Source organism: Malaya genurostris, chromosome 2 (assembly GCF_030247185.1).
Source record: "Malaya genurostris strain Urasoe2022 chromosome 2, Malgen_1.1, whole genome shotgun sequence".
NCBI classification, from domain to species: Eukaryota; Metazoa; Arthropoda; class Insecta; order Diptera; family Culicidae; genus Malaya; species Malaya genurostris.
In genome coordinates, this window is record NC_080571.1 from 5,090,435 (window position 1) to 5,110,229 (window position 19,795).

A 19,795-nucleotide genomic window follows, 5' to 3' on the forward strand; every position below is an offset into this window, starting at 1 on the left:
ATAGTTTTTTGTATTAACAATATTGAGAAATCATACTGAATTCTGAATTAAATTTCAGAAGAATAACAAATTATCATGCATAGTGACATTTATCCTGAAAATAACAGGAAAATGTGAGTGCAGGTTTGTGCACTCAGTTCTCGGTTGATTTTTCATTAGGGCGTATAAGCAAGTGACAGTTTCTCTTTAATCACTCCCTCTATCTATCGATTATTGTGATTAAAAAGATTTTCTTTTATATCACTATTCTGTTTGAAAGTCGAAAGTTTCGGGTATCATTTCATTCCGGCTGCTGTCAAAATTGTCCAGGCGAAATTGCGCCATTATCTCGCCGTACGTGTCTTGTTTGTTTCCCTCCTCCTTTTTTTTTTTTTTAATTCGACTTCATTTGATATTCGTCAATCCCGCATGTACATACAAAATAACGAATCTTGAGACGAGTTAAACGGGATTGAAATATGGGTGTGTTTGGTAGTGATAATGCAATGTTATTGGCATTAACATTTCCCATGATTAGTATATATGAAGGGCAATAACTTGTTGCCTTTCATATGTACTTTTTATTGAAAAAATAAAACCAAGACGCTTAAAATGTAGAACCGATTCAAAACGGTTCTGACAATCTTGTATGGCAAGAATCCGACAGAAAAGAACCGTTAATAACCGCTAAGCGAAATTCTCTGCCGAAAACGGTTGTTGCATTGTTGCCAGACTTTTGCCGGAATTCTGGCAGAAATGGCTGCCAGACATAGCCAGCCGTCTGGGGGGAAATCTACCCGCCGCGTACAAGTGGGAATTGCTGTAGATTGCCAATATATCACGCATTTTTTTAGAACGGCCAATAAGCCACCTGTCAACTTCCACTTTCGAAAGAAAATGCAAGCGAGCTATGAAAGATAGAGTATTAAATTTAACACCAGACGAAAGAGAAAACGTTTCTCTGCCGTTTACTATTATGACTTACTCTCAGCAAGTGCCGAGTCATTCGAAATTACTCTTCAAAGTGAATGTTGATGGATGGCTTATTGGCCGTTCTAAAAAAAAAGGCGTGATATCCATCAGAATTTCGCCCATCGTTTCTGAGGATGCCACTGAGGGTTTACTGAAAGCAGCCAAAGTGACCAGAATCACTTCTTTTTTTATATATTTCTTTTGCCCAGATCAGTTTTCGGATGAAAAAGAGGTTTGTTTTATAAATTAATTTTCAAATTTATTCACAGTTGCCAATACTTTTTATCTTATAGAAAACTCACTTTTTATTTATCATAACTATTCTTAAAATTCAACCTATTTTAGGGTAAAAAACTTCACAACTTATTTGACATCGACTTGCACGTTTCAGTATTTCGATTTACAAATCTCTGCGTCCAAGTGCGTCCCAAAGCTGTCAATTTACTCAATAGATGCAACTGGTATTTACCAGATGTGCAGGATTAAATTATAATCGTGTAACAGTTTCAATTTTTATTGTCTGTGGTCCAATCATGCCATAAAACTGTTATCGATAGAACTCTTGAGTTGTAGAGTACCTCACATTATTATTCAATTTTAAGTTTCACAGTTACTTATTAAAAGTTATAAACTGTAATTTTTTTCTCCCAATGATTATACAATAGTCAGAGTATTAAAAATTTTAGGCTCTCATGTCTATCGCCGGTGTGCCATAAAACATCAGATTAATCGATTTTTGACAATTCTTTGTTTTGCTCTACTTGTTCCGCCCGTGCTGATGTGTGTTTTTATGCGCAATCGTTTCGTCTGACATTGAGTTACCTACATTCTCCCATAGCAGATACATCTATTTCGGGAGTGCATGTGTCCTAGAGGATAAAAAGCAGTCGTTTGTTGACCTTCTGATAATTGTTCAATTTGTTATCAGAAAGCAGAACCGGTGCAAGGTAAGTGAAGCCTGTGAACACAAGCGCGAATGTCCGGTTCAAAATTTCCATCTCTGTCGCATGATTTTGTGTGGCTAACAAATAACACCTCTTATCAGTAATAAACGCAAAGTATCATCAGCATAAGTTTAATCAGTAGATGTCATTGCATCGAAAATTCGTTCGTTGGTCCAGCGAATCAGTTCTTTCTTCATGTCCACTTCGTTGCTGACAGAGAGACAAAGGTCAATCATTCAAGCATATTTCGAACGCTGGATAGCCAGTCCATTAATCAGATTGAGCGTATGTCGTTGTGCGTAGTGGTTTCGGATTTTAGCTGTTAACTCGTTTACTGCTTATAATAGTTTGACTTTTTGTGTTCTTTCCTGTTTGATGGTTGGACTTGATTCTGAACTGGAAAGATGCCTAGCCGAAAAGTGCTTTCAAGAAATGTAAGTAGCATAAGGCTAAATCCACGAAGTTCAATATTTACTTGTTCTACAATATTTCTAAGCTTAGAGTTTGCAATTGATTTGAAACCTAATTGTTTTTGTTCTAGGACTCATCATTCATCCCTAACTGGCTTGAGTACCACAAAAAACCGGTTTCAATGATATTAAGACTGTACTCAAGCTTCATCCTATTTTGGGATTTTTGCATAATTTTGATGTATTTTGCGCTCCAGTTGTTGGGATCACTGTTCCAACTAGTGAAACCTCCAGAGCGAAAATCAGTCGCCGGTGAAATCGTGGCGGTATGTACAAAAGAACTATGTTTTTTTTAAATCCATCCACCACACTAACATTACTTCACTGCAGATTTTTGGCACCAGTCGCGGTGTAGGACGTGACCTGGCGCTTCAATTAGCCGAACTCGGAGCCAAAGTGGCGTGTGTGGACATTAACTCTGCGGACAATGACAAGCTAGTCAAGAGCATTAACTCGAGCGGTTATATTGCCCATGCATTTGACTGCGACGTAACGAACAAGAATGACGTTATTCGAACGACGAATTCAATTGAAAAAACGTTTGGGCCGATTTCAATGCTTTTTCATTGCTGCGGAGTGCCCAGCCCTCGATCACTGATCACGGAAGCCCCAACTATTCAAGCAACCCTCGAGCTGAGTGTTGTATCACATTTCTGGGTATGAAATCGATCAAATGTTTGTAACCCTGTAACTGTAAACGGTTTATTTTCAGCTTCTGGAAGCAATTTTGCCAAAAATGAAGCGTCACAAGCATGGTCACATTGTGTTTCTTACCTCGGTAGCCGGACTGAGCGGGGTAAAACATCAGACACCCTTGTCGGTGGCCCAGTTTGCCGTTCAGGGACTATTTGAATCAGTACTCGACGAACTGCGCATCGAGAAGTTACATAAAAGTATTCACACGTCCTTGGTTCACCTTTACCCGTTCGTAATAACTCCAAACCGCCGCAACGATATTCGACTGCGTATTCCGTCGGCATTCGGAACAATCCCATCGGATGCAGCAGCTCGTCGAATCATCGACGGCGTCCGAAGAAACAAACTCGAAATTAGTATTCCGAAATATCTGCTGTGGCTGGGACACGTAGTCCGTTTACTCCCGCGGCGAGCTACACTGCTACTGCGAGAGCTCTTCGATACCGGAGTGGAATTCTAGAAAATCAAAAACGGGCTGAGAGCCTACTGTTTTGATGCCATACGATTCTATCTGTTTTTTGTTACATAGAACTCGACACTCACGTTGCCTAAGATTAATTATTCTGTGTTCAATATCCAACACATCTTTATATATAAGCTAGGAGCTTACAAATTGATATGAAAAATCAATATAAATAGTATTAATGAACCGAATACAGAGATTAATAAACTTTGGTTGTTTATGGTTAATGATAAACAGAAACACCGAGATAAGAATAAGTCTGTCGAAAGTCGACGTTTTCGTTTAATGCGAAGTATATTGGAACTCCCAACTTTGCTCGGTAACCATTTTCTAGGCTCACAATTTATTGAATTTTAAGTTTGAAACGTTCCACAAGTAAGTACGCAATCACGTATTAGTATTCCTTCCGAGCCCAAAAGCGATCCACCATCGCGAGTATAAATTTGCCAGTGGCGTCATTTGAAATAACATCACCGAACATAGAACCGATGCTCTACTTTTTGATCCTATAGTTACTAGTATGTGCATAAATATCCGATCAGCGTAAATTAAATTGTTGGTTTGGATGAACCGAAATTTGTCTTCTTTGGCTGGCCATTACAGTATTTGGAATAATTCAAAGTCGGTAGCAGAGTAAATTTCATCGTCGGTAGAAGCTGGATGATACCAAGAGGAAGAATAAAATCCAAATGATCAGTTTTACATTATCAAAATAACGACGAAATATTGAAGCTCTCCGCAATGAAAGGAAAACTCCAAATGGAAAACCAGTGTTTCATGGAGAGGCTAATCACGGTACGCTTGTTGAGGTTTAACCGCTCACACGCAGGGTTGCCACATTTAAACCTGCATTTTTCAGAAGAAAAATCTGTAAATCTGCATCGGGAGCTCAAAAACCTGTATTGAAAATCTGTATATAGAAGTGATAAGAAATCGAAGCACAACGCAATGAAAAAGTCTTTAGAACCCAAATTTAAAGAAACCAAAACTTTTCTTAGTCTGAATTTTATGATGTTTTAGTTGAAAAAACACTGAAAGTTGTTTTTGCGTTGGAGCCTCTCGAAATAATGATTTGACGAAAAACTTTCAAAATCCAATCTGAAAGTGAAACTTAATCTGTTTAATCATATGCAATCTTTCTTCTTTACTACCTTACGTTGTGGACGAGGCCATCATCTTTTCATCGTATCAGGAGCGATTTTTGAAAGCATAAGCAATTACGCTACATTAGTTGTAAATAAAAGTAAGCATAAACAAATCTTTATTAGCAGATAGAACATCTGTGTTTACTGTCCTTAACATACTCTTTTATATTTAGTATTATCCTCTTTTTAGAATAAACACAAACAGGATAATGTTTTCACTTTGAAAAAATAATCAATACCATTATTTAATATATTTTAACATGATCTTTAATCAATTTTTAATACACGCTATCAAAAATCTGTACAAATCTGTATTTTTTGCCAAAAATCTGTAATCTGCATATACAGAATCTTGGTCACAAATTTATCTGAAAAATCTGTAAAATGCAGATTAATCTGTATATGTGGCAACCCTGCTCACACGTACCGCAATGTTCTCTGACACTCGCGGTTGCAGTTAGATACGCAGAAAAATGTACGATTCAGACGGTTCGCCTAGGGTGCCTATAACCAGAGTGACGACATCTAATCCGTAATGCTGGCAACAATTAAAAACATTCCATTAGCTTTACATTGAATTGGCAGGTCGTTTGCTCGTTTGGAACTGGTAGCTGTCATTCCAAACGAACAGCTGTCGTCACTCTGATTATAGTCACTCTAGGTTCGCCCTTTTCCGTCACCGTCACCGGAACGTCAACTTCCGTCAAAATTAGTTAAATACTTTCTTTACCGGTTACGTGTGAATGTCTCCATAAGAATGCATTTAATTAATGTTGACGATGACGGTGACGGAGGTTGACTGTGACGGAAGGAGACGGATCGTCTGAATCGTACATAAAGCGCTAACTTCCGCGTACTAGAATAATACAATGCTGTTCGAAATAATAGCAGCGCAATTTTTTTTTCGAGAATAGTGTCGTGAACTAGCATATCTATTTTTCAGGAGTCTAAAAAAGGCCGAAATACAAAAGGCGGAATAACGAAAGGCAGAAATACAAAAGGCCGACGATGTTCTTATCTACCACATAAAGCAGAAATTTCAGAAAACCGAAGCATAACAGGCCGAAATATATATAATGACGAGTGAGTGAGTTACGAGATTTTTTTCACGAAAAAAGTTACCTTTTTAACGGTAATCCACTTGTATATAATTAAACAACATAGTTATAAAAAATGTTTTTTAACTTAAGCAGAAAAGATATTTATTTAAATCTGGCATCCCTGCAGTAAAGTTTGTTTTTGTTTATGTGATGAGAGACCACATTTTTTTCATTATTTCCCTACCAACAACTGTCTTTCGTGATCAATTTTGTTATTTCTTTTTTGCTGATCCAATTTTTCATCGGTTTTAGAGTTGTAAAGTGTTGTGTTATTGTTGTGGTACAAAGTATTTGGTAAGAATTCTAACGTTCAGTATATTTGTAAGATAATTTAATTCCGACCTAAAAACTGTTTCGTCCACTAGTGTTACAATTGTAGTAGAAACACCTAGAGAAAATGAGCAGCTCAAGCGAATTTTACGGCTTTACGGACCGTTCTTTCACAGAAAGAAAAGTTAGTGTTGAATATACAGGGATATCTGTTTAACTTGAATAAGAAGGTATATTGGATCATTTTTATCATGTACAGGGATGCCAGGTCATTTTTTCAAAAATCTGTGATCAAACCCAAAACCTGTCTGTGAAAATCTGTAACCGTTTTCCGTTTTGATGAGCAAAAAAAAAGGTTTCTGTGATTTATTCAAGAATCTGTGATCATTTTCAGAAATCTGTGATCATTTTCAGAAACCTGTGAAAATCTGTGTCATTTTTAAAATCTGTGCAGCAAATTCAAAATCTGTGTAACACAGATTAATCTGTGAACCTGACATCCCTGATCATGTAGATTTAAATTAATGAATGATGTTAAATTAGGTTAACGAACGCCATTATTGGGACTGGACTGCGCGACTCGTCAGCAAGCAAAAAACTGAAAACAGTTGTAAAAGCCGTGCGATCACAGTGCTGAAAATTTGTATGCACGAACTGGTTCGTGATGCTGGATGTCACAATCACGATGTGAACCCCTTAGACGACATGGAAAAGCGGTACAAAACGGAAATCCAAGGAGTCGTCTCTGTATCCTCCAATAATACAGATTCGGGCTTCCAAAGAGTCCCAAAAAATGATAATTGCGAGACAAAGGGGTTCAATAGGGAGTGATTTGTGCATTGAACAACAAGACGGCGTATTCGTTATCCCGCAAGAACTGAAGAAAACGATGAATGGGCAGATTTTCCTCCAAAAGTATGTCCGTTATTTTGAAAGTCACATTATAATTTTTGCAACAGCAGCTAGTTTGCAGCATTTGGCCAATTCGAGATATTGGTTTGTGGATGGAACCGCTCCTTTGGAGTTAGCGCAAATGTATTCTATTCATGGGTCAATATGCTATGAAGATGTTGAATCCGTCGTGCCGCTTGTATTTATGCTATTGAGTAACAAAAGTCAAGAAACATATACGTATGCGTTCGAAGCTCTGATTGATTGTTGTGCAGGAAGCTGGAATAGTACTTCAGCCTAAATTTTTTTTTTTCATAAATACGTTTATTTCATAGGCAATATACATAAGTTTTTCTTCGCCGTGGCATCCACAATACATAGTAGTTTAAACCTAATACATTTCGAATATCATATTAGAATGTTGGTACTCATTAGTTAATCTAAACACTGTTTTTATCAAGCGAGTTGCTATTTTAATTACATTAAATAAAATACATTTATTTTGTACATGATCTTATAACTATTTCAGGATTGTTTGTATCAGTTCACCACTTATATTCAATATCCTATAGTTGGCTATTGGTTGAACTCATGGAAGAGAAAACAGTTTAACATAAAATAAAATTTAAATTGGAACTCCAATGGATTTAATGAAATGATAAAGAAGTTTCATGTATGGAAGGTCACGACAAGCAAGAATGTCGCGAACTGGGACATTGGATAGTCTACCTTGGGTACGCAAGGAATTTATTAGTTGAGATCTGACATCACGAAACTCCACGCATGTCCAAACAACATGGTCAATATCGCGGTAACCTTCGCCGCAAGCACAATGATTAGTCTCGGAAAGTCCAATTCGAAGGAGATGTGCATCTAACGTGTAGTGATTGGACATGAGTCTGGACATCACACGAATGAAATCTCTACTCACATCCAGTCCCCTGAACCATGCCTTTGTCGATATTTTAGGAATAATTGAGTGCATCCACCGACCCAGATCATCTTTATCCCAAGAAGCTTGCCAGCTGGCAAGTGTTCTTTGGCGAGACGCGCTATAGAATTCGTTGAAAGCAATCGGTCTCTCATAAATTTCACCCTCAATAGCACCACGTTTGGCTAAAATATCGGCTCTTTCATTGCCTGGAATGGAGCAATGAGCCGGAACCCAAACTATTGTGATTAGATAATTATTATTCAATATGTCGTTCAGACACTGTTTTATTTTACCCAAGAAAAACGGTTCATTTTTGCCAGCAGCGTTTGAGCGAATGGCTTCAATTGCACTCAGACTATCTGTGAAGAGGAAATAATGGTTTGGAGATAATGTGACGATTACATTCAAGCTATAATGAACTGCTGCTAACTCTGCTATATAAACAGATGCAGGTTCTTGAAGCTTGAATGAGGCCGAAACATTATTGTTGAACATACCAAACCCTGTCGCTTCTTCCATTCGCGATCCGTCCGTGTAAAACATTTTCTCAGAGTTAATATGCCTGAACTTACTTGAAAATATTTTTGGGATTTCCATAGAGCGTAGGTGGTCCGGGATTCCACGCACTTCGCGCTGCATGGATGTGTCGAAAAATAAAGTTGAGTCAGGTACATTTAGGAGGCTGACACGGATAGGAATATATCTTGAAGGGTTGATTTCCTGTGACATATGGTTAAAATATACTGTCATGAATTTTGTTTGAGATCGAAGCTCGACTAGTCGTTCGAAATTATTAATTACCATGGGATTCAGCACATCACATCTTATTAGCAGGCGTGATGAAAGCTCCCAAAATCGATCTTTTAATGGAAGAACTCCCGCCAGAACTTCAAGACTCATTGTATGTGTCGAATGCATGCAGCCTAAAGCAATTCGCAAACAACGGTACTGAATTCGCTCAAGTTTGATAATATGAGAATTTGCAGCGGAACGAAAACAAACGCATCCATATTCCATCACTGAAAGTATCGTTGTCTGATACAATTTTATTAGATCTTGCGGATGAGCACCCCACCAAGACCCTGTTATTGTTCGAAGAAAATTTACTCTTTGTTGGCATTTCGTTATCAGATACCTAATGTGTCCTCCCCACGTGCATTTGGAATCAAACCACACCCCGAGGTATTTGAAAGTCAAAACCTGTTCGATTATTCTTCCCATCATATGAAGCTGAAGTTGCGCGGGATCATGCTTTTTTGAAAAGACGACCAGCTCTGTTTTCTCCGCAGAGAATTCGATACCAAGATGAACAGCCCAAACGGACAATTTATCTAAGGTATCTTGCAATGGTTTTTGCAGATCAATAGCTTTGGATCCAGTAACTGAAACCACGCCATCATCTGCCAATTGTCTTAGTGTACATGGGGTTACTAGACAGCTGTCAATGTCATTCACGTAAAAATTATAGAGGAGCGGACTGAGGCATGAGCCTTGCGGGAGACCCATGTAGCTAATTCTGATTGTTGCCAAATCGCCATGTGAAAAATGCATGCGTTTCTCTGACAAAAGGTTGTGCAAATAATTATTTATAACCGCTGGGAGTCCATGTTGGTGGAGCTTGTCTGAAAGAACATCAATGGAAACTGAATCAAATGCTCCTTTAATGTCTAAAAATACAGATGCCATTTGTTGCTTTTGAGCGAAGGCAATTTGGATGTCAGACGAAAGTAATGCAAGGCAATCATTCGTCCCTTTATTTCTACGGAAGCCAAACTGAGTATCTGACAACAAACCGTTCGTCTCGACCCAAGTGTCGAGACGTCGTAGAATAATTTTTTCGAACAATTTTCTGATGCAGGACAACATCGCAATGGGTCTATATGAGTTGTGATTGGAAGCTGGTTTCCCCGGCTTTTGAATGGCGATAACTTTCACTTGTCTCCAGTCAGGTGGAACAATATTTTGCTCAAGAAACTTGTTGAACAATTCCAACAAACGTCTTTTTGCGAGGTCGGGCAGATTCTTCACCAAGTTGAATTTAATTCTGTCGAATCCAGGAGCGTTATTGTTACAAGACATGAGTGCTATGGAAAATTCCATCATTGAAAAGGGGCTATCAATGGAATCATCATTTGAAGAAGACTCCCTAACAATGCTATGCGTAGGAACGGAATCTGGACAAACTTTCCTCGCAAAATCAAATATCCATCGATTCGAGTACTCCTCACTCTCATTTCCTACGTTACGATTCCTCATTCGTCTGGCCGTATTCCAAAGAGTGCTCATTGAGGTTTCTCTTGACAAACCTTCCACAAAATGTCTCCAATAGCTGCATTTCTTAACCCGAAGTATGTTCTTGTACTTGGTTTCTAAAACCAAGAATTTTTCAAAATTCTGAGGAGTTCCTCCTCCTCGTTTTAAAAACGTCTTGAAAGCATTTTGTTTCGCGTGTTTAGCATCTGAGCACTCTTTGTCCCACCAAGGATTTGGAGGTCTTCTGTTAGACGATGGACCAAGAAATCGTTTGGTTTGGGCTTGTTCTGCGGCCTCCAGAATCGAACAAACGAGGAAGTCATATTCTTCAAGTGGGGGAAGCTCTTCCATTGAAGTTAAGACACTTGAAATATTACTTTGGTATTTAATCCAGTCAATATTTTTTGTCAAATCATATGGAATATTAACTGAATTAGCAATGCCTTTGTTACTGCTAATTGAGATGATGATTGGTAAATGATCGCTACCATGTAAATCAGGAAATACTTTCCAGGTGCAATCTAGTCGAATTGAAGTCGAACAAAGAGATAAATCTAATGCACTTGGACGTGCAGGAGGTCTTGGGAATTATAAAAAGTACTGACGGCGATCATCGGTACTTGAACCGAGAATCATTGGATAACAAAGGACGTCCGTTAATCGACTGGATTACAGAAGCACACTTCAGCCTAAATTTATTATATCTGACTTTGAAAAGGCTGTAGTAAATATCGTGAAAGAAATATTCACCGAGGCGGAAGTGTTTCTATGTTATTTCCACTTTACTCAAAACATCTCAACTTACGAGGTTCAAAAAACCTATACACCAAAGATGTTACTATAAACATGGCTGTAAAAAGACTGCAGGTTTGTTACAAATTTAAACAAACTGAATATTTTTTTTATTACCATTGATATTCTAGGCACTATCATTTCTTCCACATACTCGTATACAGGAGGCGTATGAATCCATTCAAGTGGATATTCCTACAGAACTGGAAGAATTTCTAGAATATTTTGAAATTACACATGTTTTAGGACGCAATAAAAACAAACGGCCGATGTTTCACCCAGTGCTTTGGTCAAATTACAGAGCAGTTATGGAAAATTAACCCCAAACAACCAATCAGCTTGAAGCATGGCAATGTCGCTGGACAAAACTGGTTGAAGATCAACACCTCTCGATGACAACAATAGTGAAAGAGCTGAAGAAATAACAACATGAAATCGAAGGAAGGATCTTTCGGGTTATGCAGGAGAGCTACCCGCAAATATCTGCTAAATACGGAACTTTCCAACATTAACATGGTTGAAAGTGACGCTCTATTACTTGCTGGCAAAATTAAAAAATCTTAAATATATTTACATATATATCTATATACATATATCATATATCAACTAGATTTTCTAATTTCATTTCAAAAATTGAGAATAGATTTTAGTTTTGTTGACTGTGAACAGTCAGGCAGCTAGGCAGTAAGTTCAACGAGAGGCCAACACGGGACCTTTGCCGATTTTGAAACAGACCCACATTATCAGATCCGAATGGATTCCGAATGGATTCCGAATCAATTCCGAATCGGCGAGAAATTTTCATTCGGAATTTCATGTGGAAATCATAATGAATTCCGAATCAATTCCAACTCCAGTGCAACAACCGATTCCGAATGAACCGGTTCGCCTACAACCGGTTGATTCGGAAATCATTCGGAATTGAGTGAGAAGATGCGGACTGAATTGTCAATTCGTCTTCTTCTTCTTCTTTCCTGATTTTGCACGTTTTCGTGCTGATTTTCAGTTTATTTTTAAACGAAAACATTATATAACTGAATATACAAATTTAAAACTTCATGTTTTTCGGATATACAGAACTAGTAAATAACCAGTTCTTCTTAGAATCCCAATATAAACTATTGAAATTCGCTGGAAATTAACAAAACGGCCTACCTTAGTCAGCATCATCCATTCCTCTAGCTGGAGTGTAGTGAAATGGCTTAAGTCGCTTAAATTTCACACTAACACATTCATAAAATGAGCGAATATTCAATGACATTTATAATGTCACTGTCAATCAGGTTGATCGAGCTGCCAACTCAGGCGAAAATTCTAGCACTGAACCGATCGAGCACTGAAAAATCATGCAGTCGAGTAAGAATTCATTACGCATTCCGTCATTTCGATAATGTGGGGACCGTTGAACCGAATGCCATTTTTTTCGTTCAACAAACCCGGCAGACAGAAGTCCATTGTAGAGCTATAGGAGTTGGAGCCCTATTGGACTAGTTTTACTGGAAAATTTCTGAAATTTTTCCACTTATTTTTTTAAACTAACACTACATACCTGCACAATACTTCACGTAGAATAACAACAAATTTTATTTTTATATGAAGGTAACACCTCATTTTTACACTATTTTTGCGAGAGAAAAAACAACAACAAATCGTTCTAGCAAAATGAACGAATATTTCGTCCAGAATGTCGTTCAACAAGCGCTCAACGACCAACAAAATAGAACCGCTTGCTGAGAGGGTCGCTTCGGCTTTCTGAGTTTCGGCCCTCTGAGTTTCGACCTTTTGAGGTTCGGCTTTCTATTAGGTTTTTTATCGTGACGACACAAATGAACAAGTATTCATCCTTGACAGTTCAGCGGTACTGTTTACAAACAAGCTTAAACAAAAATCGAAGAGCACATCTAAAACAATCATCTTTATACTTTGCAACTAGTCACTTTTATTTAATAAATATCAAAAACGAACCGTATTCAATCGTGAACAAATGTTTTAAAACTTTATTTAGGCGATATGGACCGTAAATGGTCTGATCCAATTTGTCAATAAACAAACAAAAGAAATTTCTGTTTACAAACAGTACTGCTGAACTGTCAAAATGTGTTCATCCGATTGAGGTTAGCAGTGACGGTAAAAAAACCTAATTAGGTTTTTTATCGTGACGACACAAATGAACAAGTATTCATCCTTGACAGTTCAGCGGTACTGTTTACAAACAAGCTTGAACAAAAATCGAAGAGCACATCTAAAACAATCATCTTTACACTTTGCAACAAGTCACTTTTATTTAATAAATATCAAAAACGAACCGTATTTAATCGTGAACAAATGTTTTAAAACTTTATTTAGGCGATACGGACCGTAAATGGTCTGATCCAATTTGTCAATAAACAAACAAAAGAAATTTCTGTTTACTAACAGTACTGCTGAACTGTCAAAGTGTGTTCATCCGATTGAGGTTAGCAGTGACGGTAAAAAACCTAATGGCGTACGGCTTTTTGTATTTTGGCTTTTCGTTTTTCCGCCCTTCGTATTTCGGCCTTTTGTAGTACTCCCGTATTTTTCTCAGTATTTTTTTAACAGATATTCATTGCATAAAACTATTACTTTTATAAAACAATGATAACAGTTTGTAATAAAAAGTAACAGATTAAAAAATAAGACCAATCGATGCTAATCCAACTTTGAACCATCAGTTTTGGTACAGACTTAATAAGTTTTAATGAAAAATGTTGATATCATTTGTTATTTGACTTGTTTTTCGCTGCCTTTGTATCATTATGCTTGTTTATGTCGGTATCGACTATTCGACGAACACATACTTCCGAACGAATGCGAACAAGCCATTCTTGTTTTCACTGGAATGTGTACGAACGGGATTCCTGTGCAAAAGAAGGATCGGCATCGCTGGTCGTTTTTCAGACAGATTCCAAGAATCAAAGAAAAGACGAATGCTACATAATAAACAAATATCGTACTCAAGATCAATTTTATTCAAGTCGGTTAAAAAAATTGCATTTAAACTTCGTGCAAAGTATAAAAAAGCATTGAATAGCAGTCACAGATCAGTAGTATCTTCGAAAACCAGTGAAATGGCCAGAACAGCGGCACAACACTTCGGGAATCGGCCTAATACGTTTGAGATGACACTAAAAGATCCAACCTTTAGTGGAAATTTAATCAATTAGTATACCAACTATATTACAGAGCATACGTTTTTCACTGGAAAAAATAGTTATATAACTATCGACAGTCAGTTACCGAGAGATTAAAATACCAAAAACTTTATAAAATTAAAAAATAAAAAAACCACTGTTATTATTATTATTATATATATATATATATATATATATATATATATATATATATATATATATATATATATATATATATATATATATATATATATATATATATATATATATATATATATATATATATATATATATATATATATATATATAACAGTTCGGCTGAAAAGTTCATATCGTTTGATAGAAACACACATTTTTTGCCAAAATTCGTTTTTATTATTCAACATAATTGCCATCAGAGGCGATACAGCGATTATAGCGATCTTCCAACTTTTCGATACCATTTTTGTAGTACGATTTGTCCTTTGCCTCAAAATAGGCCTCAGTTTCAGCGATTACCTCTTCATTGCTTCTAAATTTTTTACCAGCGAGCATTCTCTTGAGGTCTGAGAACAGGAAAAAGTCACTGGGGGCCAAATCTGGAGAATACGGTGGATGAGGGAGCAATTCGAAGTCCAATTCGTTCAATTTCAGTATGGTTTTCATCGACTCGTGACACGGTGCATTGTCTTGATGAACCAAACTTTTTTCTTCAAATGAGGCCGTTTTTTTTAAATTTCGTACTTCAAACGTTCTAATAACGCTATATAATAGTCACTGTTGATGATTTTTCCCTTTTCAAGGTAGTCGATGAAAATTATACCATGCGAATCCCAAAATACAGATGCCATAACCTTACCGGCCGATTGTTGAGTCTTTCCACGCTTTGGGTTCGGTTCATCGCGTGCAGTCGACTCAGCTGACTGTCGATTGAACTCCGGAGTGAAGTGATGGAGCCATGTTTCGTCCATTGTTATATATCGACGAAAAAAATCGGTTTTATTTCGATATAACAACTCCAAACACTGCTCAGAATCATCAATTCGTTGTTGTTTTTGATCGATTGTGAACTCACGCGGCACCCATTTTGCACAAAGCTTTCTCATATCCGAATATTCGTGAATAATATGTCCAACACGTTCCTTTGATAGCTTTGGGGTGTCAGCTATCTCGATCAACTTCACTTTACGGTCATTGAAAATCATTTTGTGGATTTTTTTCACGTTTTCATCGGTAAAAGCCTCTTTTGGACGTCCACTGCGTTCATCGTCTTCGGTGCTCATATGACCAGTACGAAATTTTGCAAACCACTTACGAATTGTTGCTTCGCCCGGTGCAGAGTCTGGATAACACTCATCAAGCCATTTTTTGGTATCGGCGGCATTTTTTTTCATCAAAAAGTAGTGTTTCATCAACACACGAAATTCTTTTTTTTTCCATTTTTTTCACAATAACAAAAGTAGTTTCACTCAAAATGCAATATCTCACAAACAAGTCCCTGCTATGCCGCCATGTTTTCGTGACCATCATCTTTTCCGCAAAGACGAAAACAACGAAGAAGTATATAAGTTCGTTGTTGCTAAATATCTGTGATATTTAGCTGTGAAAGTTGATTTTTTTATGTTTGATTATAAATGTGATATCGTTATGAAACGTGCGCTGCCAAATTGTAATACTGACTTTCACAATCAATGAAGTGTTGTATTTTACTTCATTTTGTTTACTTTGCTCTCACTGACTTGCTAGCTTTGATGGCCCCGAAGGATTGAGATGTTGGTTACGATAGCACTAGCTGGAGCGCCTTATTGTTGCCACCGGGCTGCTCACAAACTTATAATCAGACAGCTGTCAAATTTATACACGTATCTTTTGAAGGTTGGTACTAACTGAAAATGGTATGGATTTAATTCTAGTGGCGCCCTCTCATAGAAGCGATACGAACTTTTCAGCCGATCTGTTATAGTTCTCAAAATCTTCTACCAAATTCCATCGATTTTAGAATACTTCACCATGGTCGAAAAACGGACGCTATGCGTAGGACTCTGCAACCTGGACATCATACAGGTGTGTGAGCAATTTCCATTGGAGGACTCTGACCAACGGTACAAAAGATGATCTTCATAAGACAACTAAAAACAGAATATTTTTAATCTTGCACTGCAGTTCAACGAAAAGCTGGTGGCAACGAGGCGGTAACGCCTCTAATAACTGCACGGTTCTGGCACTGCTGGGTGCCAAATGCGAACTCCTAGCAACATTCAGTGATTCCGAACATTTTCTATTTGCCATTCGAGATCTACAGCGAAGAGGAATATCGACCGAGAACTGCGTCTTTCACGAAGGTCGTGAGATCCCGCTATCGACCGTGTGGTTGAGTGCCAACTCGGCAACTCGGACTATAGTACATTCGAATCCGAATCTTCCAGAATTGACGGTTGACGAGTTTCGTCGATGTAATTTGAAGTGCTATAGTTGGATTCATTTCGAGGTTGGCAGGTATTTGAAGCACGAAAATCTAAAAATAAGAATTCCATATTTCTAGGGTAGACGAAGTGTGGATGAAATCGCAAAAATGATAGACACAATCAAACAATGGAACAAAACTCGCGAATCACCCGATCGAATCACTGTTTCAGTAGACCTCGAGAAACCGAGGGATTCTAATTCGCAGCTGATTCCCAATGTAGACATTATTTTTTTGGGGAAAGACTTTGCTCGGTTTCTAGGTTACAATACACCATCGAAATCGGTTCATGGGTTTAAAAAGCGCTACCCGGGGTCGTAAGTACAGAATAGATGAAAGCATTCCACTCCGTATGACTTTATTTATGATCTCAGGTACACGATTATCTGTCCTTGGGGAAACATTGGCGTGAGCGCACTGGATCAAAACAACAAATACCTCTGCTGTGGAGTTTACCCACCGACAACGATCCAGGATAGTCTGGGAGCAGGAGATACGTTTTGTGCGGGGTGCATTTTTCAGCTAAACCAGGGTAACTCACTCCAGAAAGCTATTGAGTACGGTTCCCAACTGGCTGGTTTAAAAATAGAGGACTTTGGTTTCGATCATCTGAAGGATAAGATTGATCAATTAAAGTAAATGGTCTCCAATTATTTTTTGATTATATTATATTATATACTTTTCCGAAATAATGTGGTAATAAAGGTTATTTTGAATTCTATAGCATGTGAACCATTTCGCGGTTAATTTTAACTTTTGGTTAAAATCTGACACTCGAGCGGTTAATTTGATGTTGTCAAAAATAACCCTGCTCGAGAGCATGGTTACTTTTGACAGATCGATGGTTATTTCCCGACACTGGAAAAAATCTTGCGATGAAAATTCTAACATTAAATCTTTAGTTGAAACTATTTCCAGTGTAAAATAAACCCAAATAACTTATGTGCCCTAGCACAAAATTTGGCTAACCCCTGAATGACCAAACTGTCAGTATAACAGGTCGGCTGAAAAGTTCGTATCGTTTCTATGAGAGGGCGCCACTAGAATTAAATCCATACCATTTTCAGTTAGTACCAACCTTCAAAAGATACGTGTATAAATTTGACAGCTGTCTGATTATTAGTTTGTGAGATATTGCATTTTGAGTGAAACTACTTTTGTTATTGTGAAAAAAAATGGAAAAAAAGGAATTTCGTGTGTTGATGAAACACTACTTTTAGATGAAAAAAAGTGCCGCCGATACCAAAAAATGGCTTGATGAGTGTTATCCAGACTCTGCACCGGGCAAAGCAACAATTCGTAAGTGGTTTGCATAATTTCGTACTGGTCATATGAGCACCGAAGACGATGAACGCAGTGGACGTCCAAAAGAGGCTTTTACCGATGAAAACGTGAAAAAAATCCACAAAATGATTTTCAATGACCGTAAAGTGAAGTTGATCGAGATAGCTGACACCCCAAAGCTATCAAAGGAACGTGTTGGACATATTATTCACGAATATTCGGATATGAGAAAGCTTTGTGCAAAATGGGTGCCGCGTGAGCTCACAATCGATCAAAAACAACAACGAATTGATGATTCTGAGCAGTGTTTGGAGCTGTTATATCGAAACAAAACCGATTTTTTTCGTCGATATATAACAATGGACGAAACATGGCTCCATCACTTCACTCCGAAATTCCCACTTCACACACGAAATTCCTTTTTTTCCATTTTTTTCACAATAACAAAAGTAGCCACACTCAAAATGCAATATCTCACAAACTAATAATCAGACAGCTGTCAAATTTATACACGTATCTTTTAAAGGTTGGTACTAACTGAAAATGGTATGGATTTGATTCTAGTGGCGCCCTCTCATAGAAACGATACGAACTTTTCAGCCGAACTGTTAGACATTGCATTTCGATGCCAAGAAAACAAGTCTGCTTAGCGGTTCAAATTGAACTGCCGAGTTTCGCATAAAGCAGTTCAATTTGAACTGCTATGCACTGATGAGTCAAAGACGAAATGTAAGCATATCAAACCAAAAAACTTTCCGTTCGTCAAATTTTGAAATGGGCCGCAGTTTTAGTTCAATTTAACTACTCGATACAAAATAACCACTCCAGTGTCAGATTTTAACAAAAAGTTAAAATTAACCACGAAATGGTTCACAGCCTATGACATTAATGAATTTGTCAGCGGCAGGCGAAAAAATTTCGTTTTTAGCTAGCAAAATGAAAGTAAATGTCCATTTAACATTTAATAAAAAGTAAAATCCTTGAAAATATGTTGGTCTTTAAATATTTGCAGTGCGTCAATCAGAAATCTATAAATTCAGAGATACGTCTTCATACGTGACATCACTGGTTTTCGGTACAGGGCCACCGAGAGGAAAGGGATGGGGGGGTCAATTCCTTAAGACCATTTTGTTTTTGCTCGTTTGCTCATTCAATCCAGAGATGGAGTGAAGTCTTTTTTTTGCTCGCTAAACGAACGATGGAGCCCGTAATATTGAAATCCCCCCGGCCCGTGCATGCGGTAAATACACTATGAAAATATTCGCCGGAGTCTCATGAAGTATTACATTATTCGCAATAATGTCACTAGGAAACGAACAGACGAGTAAGAGTTCGCCTCTTTCAATTTGAGGAAATTATGTTACTACCCAACAGTTTTTATTATTTATTTATGTTGGTTTTCTTACCTTTGGTCATACTTTACATTCTGTTTTACCTTAATTCCAGTGGTTCTATTCAGTTGTGTTTTGTAAGTGTCTTTTGTTGTCGATCTACTTTTTTCCACTCCGTACTTTTTTTTTATTTTGTTTCCTTAAGTGTACAAGTTAGTTGTATGCAGTGGTGTTTTTGTTCTTACCAACATTCCATTTTGTGTGGTAATAAAATAATATTATTTTCTAATTTTCCATCCACTCCACCATCACCGTCCACTCTATTCTAATGAATTCTAACTAAAATTAGTATGCCAATGGTCATCTCATTAGTAGAGTCACCACAGTAGAGTCACACATCATCTCACCCATCAGGTCCCAAACGACACATCCTCACAAAATGAATTGGATGAACATCGTTTAACAGCTATCAGTGGTTTGCTCATTGGTTCAGTCATTATTATTCTTTTCTATTCTACAATATTCTATCTCATTCCACAGTATACCATGGTACACAATCCACCAATAAACGTCAAAGATGGACTCGATTAACCGTTCATTTGTTGTCATCGTGTGAAACCCAATTGGGATACGTTTACTCTACTTAATTTCCACTTCACACTGGTAATAAGGGCCG

General features: G+C 37.5%; 1 protein-coding gene across 4 annotated transcripts; it reads left to right on the top strand.

The window, feature by feature from the left end:
- Positions 1-1,499: 1,499 nt before the first annotated feature.
- LOC131429634 (ketohexokinase-like) lies at positions 1,500-18,710 on the top strand. Of its 4 annotated transcripts, none has more exons than XM_058593890.1 (5): positions 1,500-1,898; positions 15,954-16,142; positions 16,204-16,528; positions 16,583-16,821; positions 16,879-18,710. In XM_058593890.1, the coding sequence occupies exons 2-5, from the start codon at positions 16,051-16,053 to the stop codon at positions 17,141-17,143; spliced, it is 921 nt and encodes a 306-aa protein (XP_058449873.1). In that variant the 5' UTR covers positions 1,500-1,898; positions 15,954-16,050; the 3' UTR covers positions 17,144-18,710. The 4 variants fall into 4 exon arrangements, with proteins under 4 accessions (XP_058449873.1, XP_058449872.1, XP_058449871.1 ...); XM_058593889.1 differs by having other exon boundaries at positions 16,040-16,142; XM_058593888.1 differs by lacking the exons at positions 15,954-16,142; positions 16,204-16,528; positions 16,583-16,821; positions 16,879-18,710 and adding exons at positions 2,300-2,329; positions 2,437-2,631; positions 2,696-3,022; positions 3,078-3,781 and having other exon boundaries at positions 1,555-1,898.
- The last annotated feature ends 1,085 nt before the right edge of the window (positions 18,711-19,795 follow it).

Bases quoted from the DNA above. Each gene is read 5' to 3' on its own strand.
- LOC131429634 (XM_058593888.1), top strand. From the start codon at position 2,300: ATGCCTAGCCGAAAAGTGCTTTCAAGAAAT. The intron at 2,330-2,436 runs GTAAGTAGCATA...TTTTTGTTCTAG, and splicing joins GAAAAGTGCTTTCAAGAAAT to GACTCATCATTCATCCCTAA. The intron at 2,632-2,695 runs GTATGTACAAAA...ACTTCACTGCAG, and splicing joins TCGCCGGTGAAATCGTGGCG to ATTTTTGGCACCAGTCGCGG.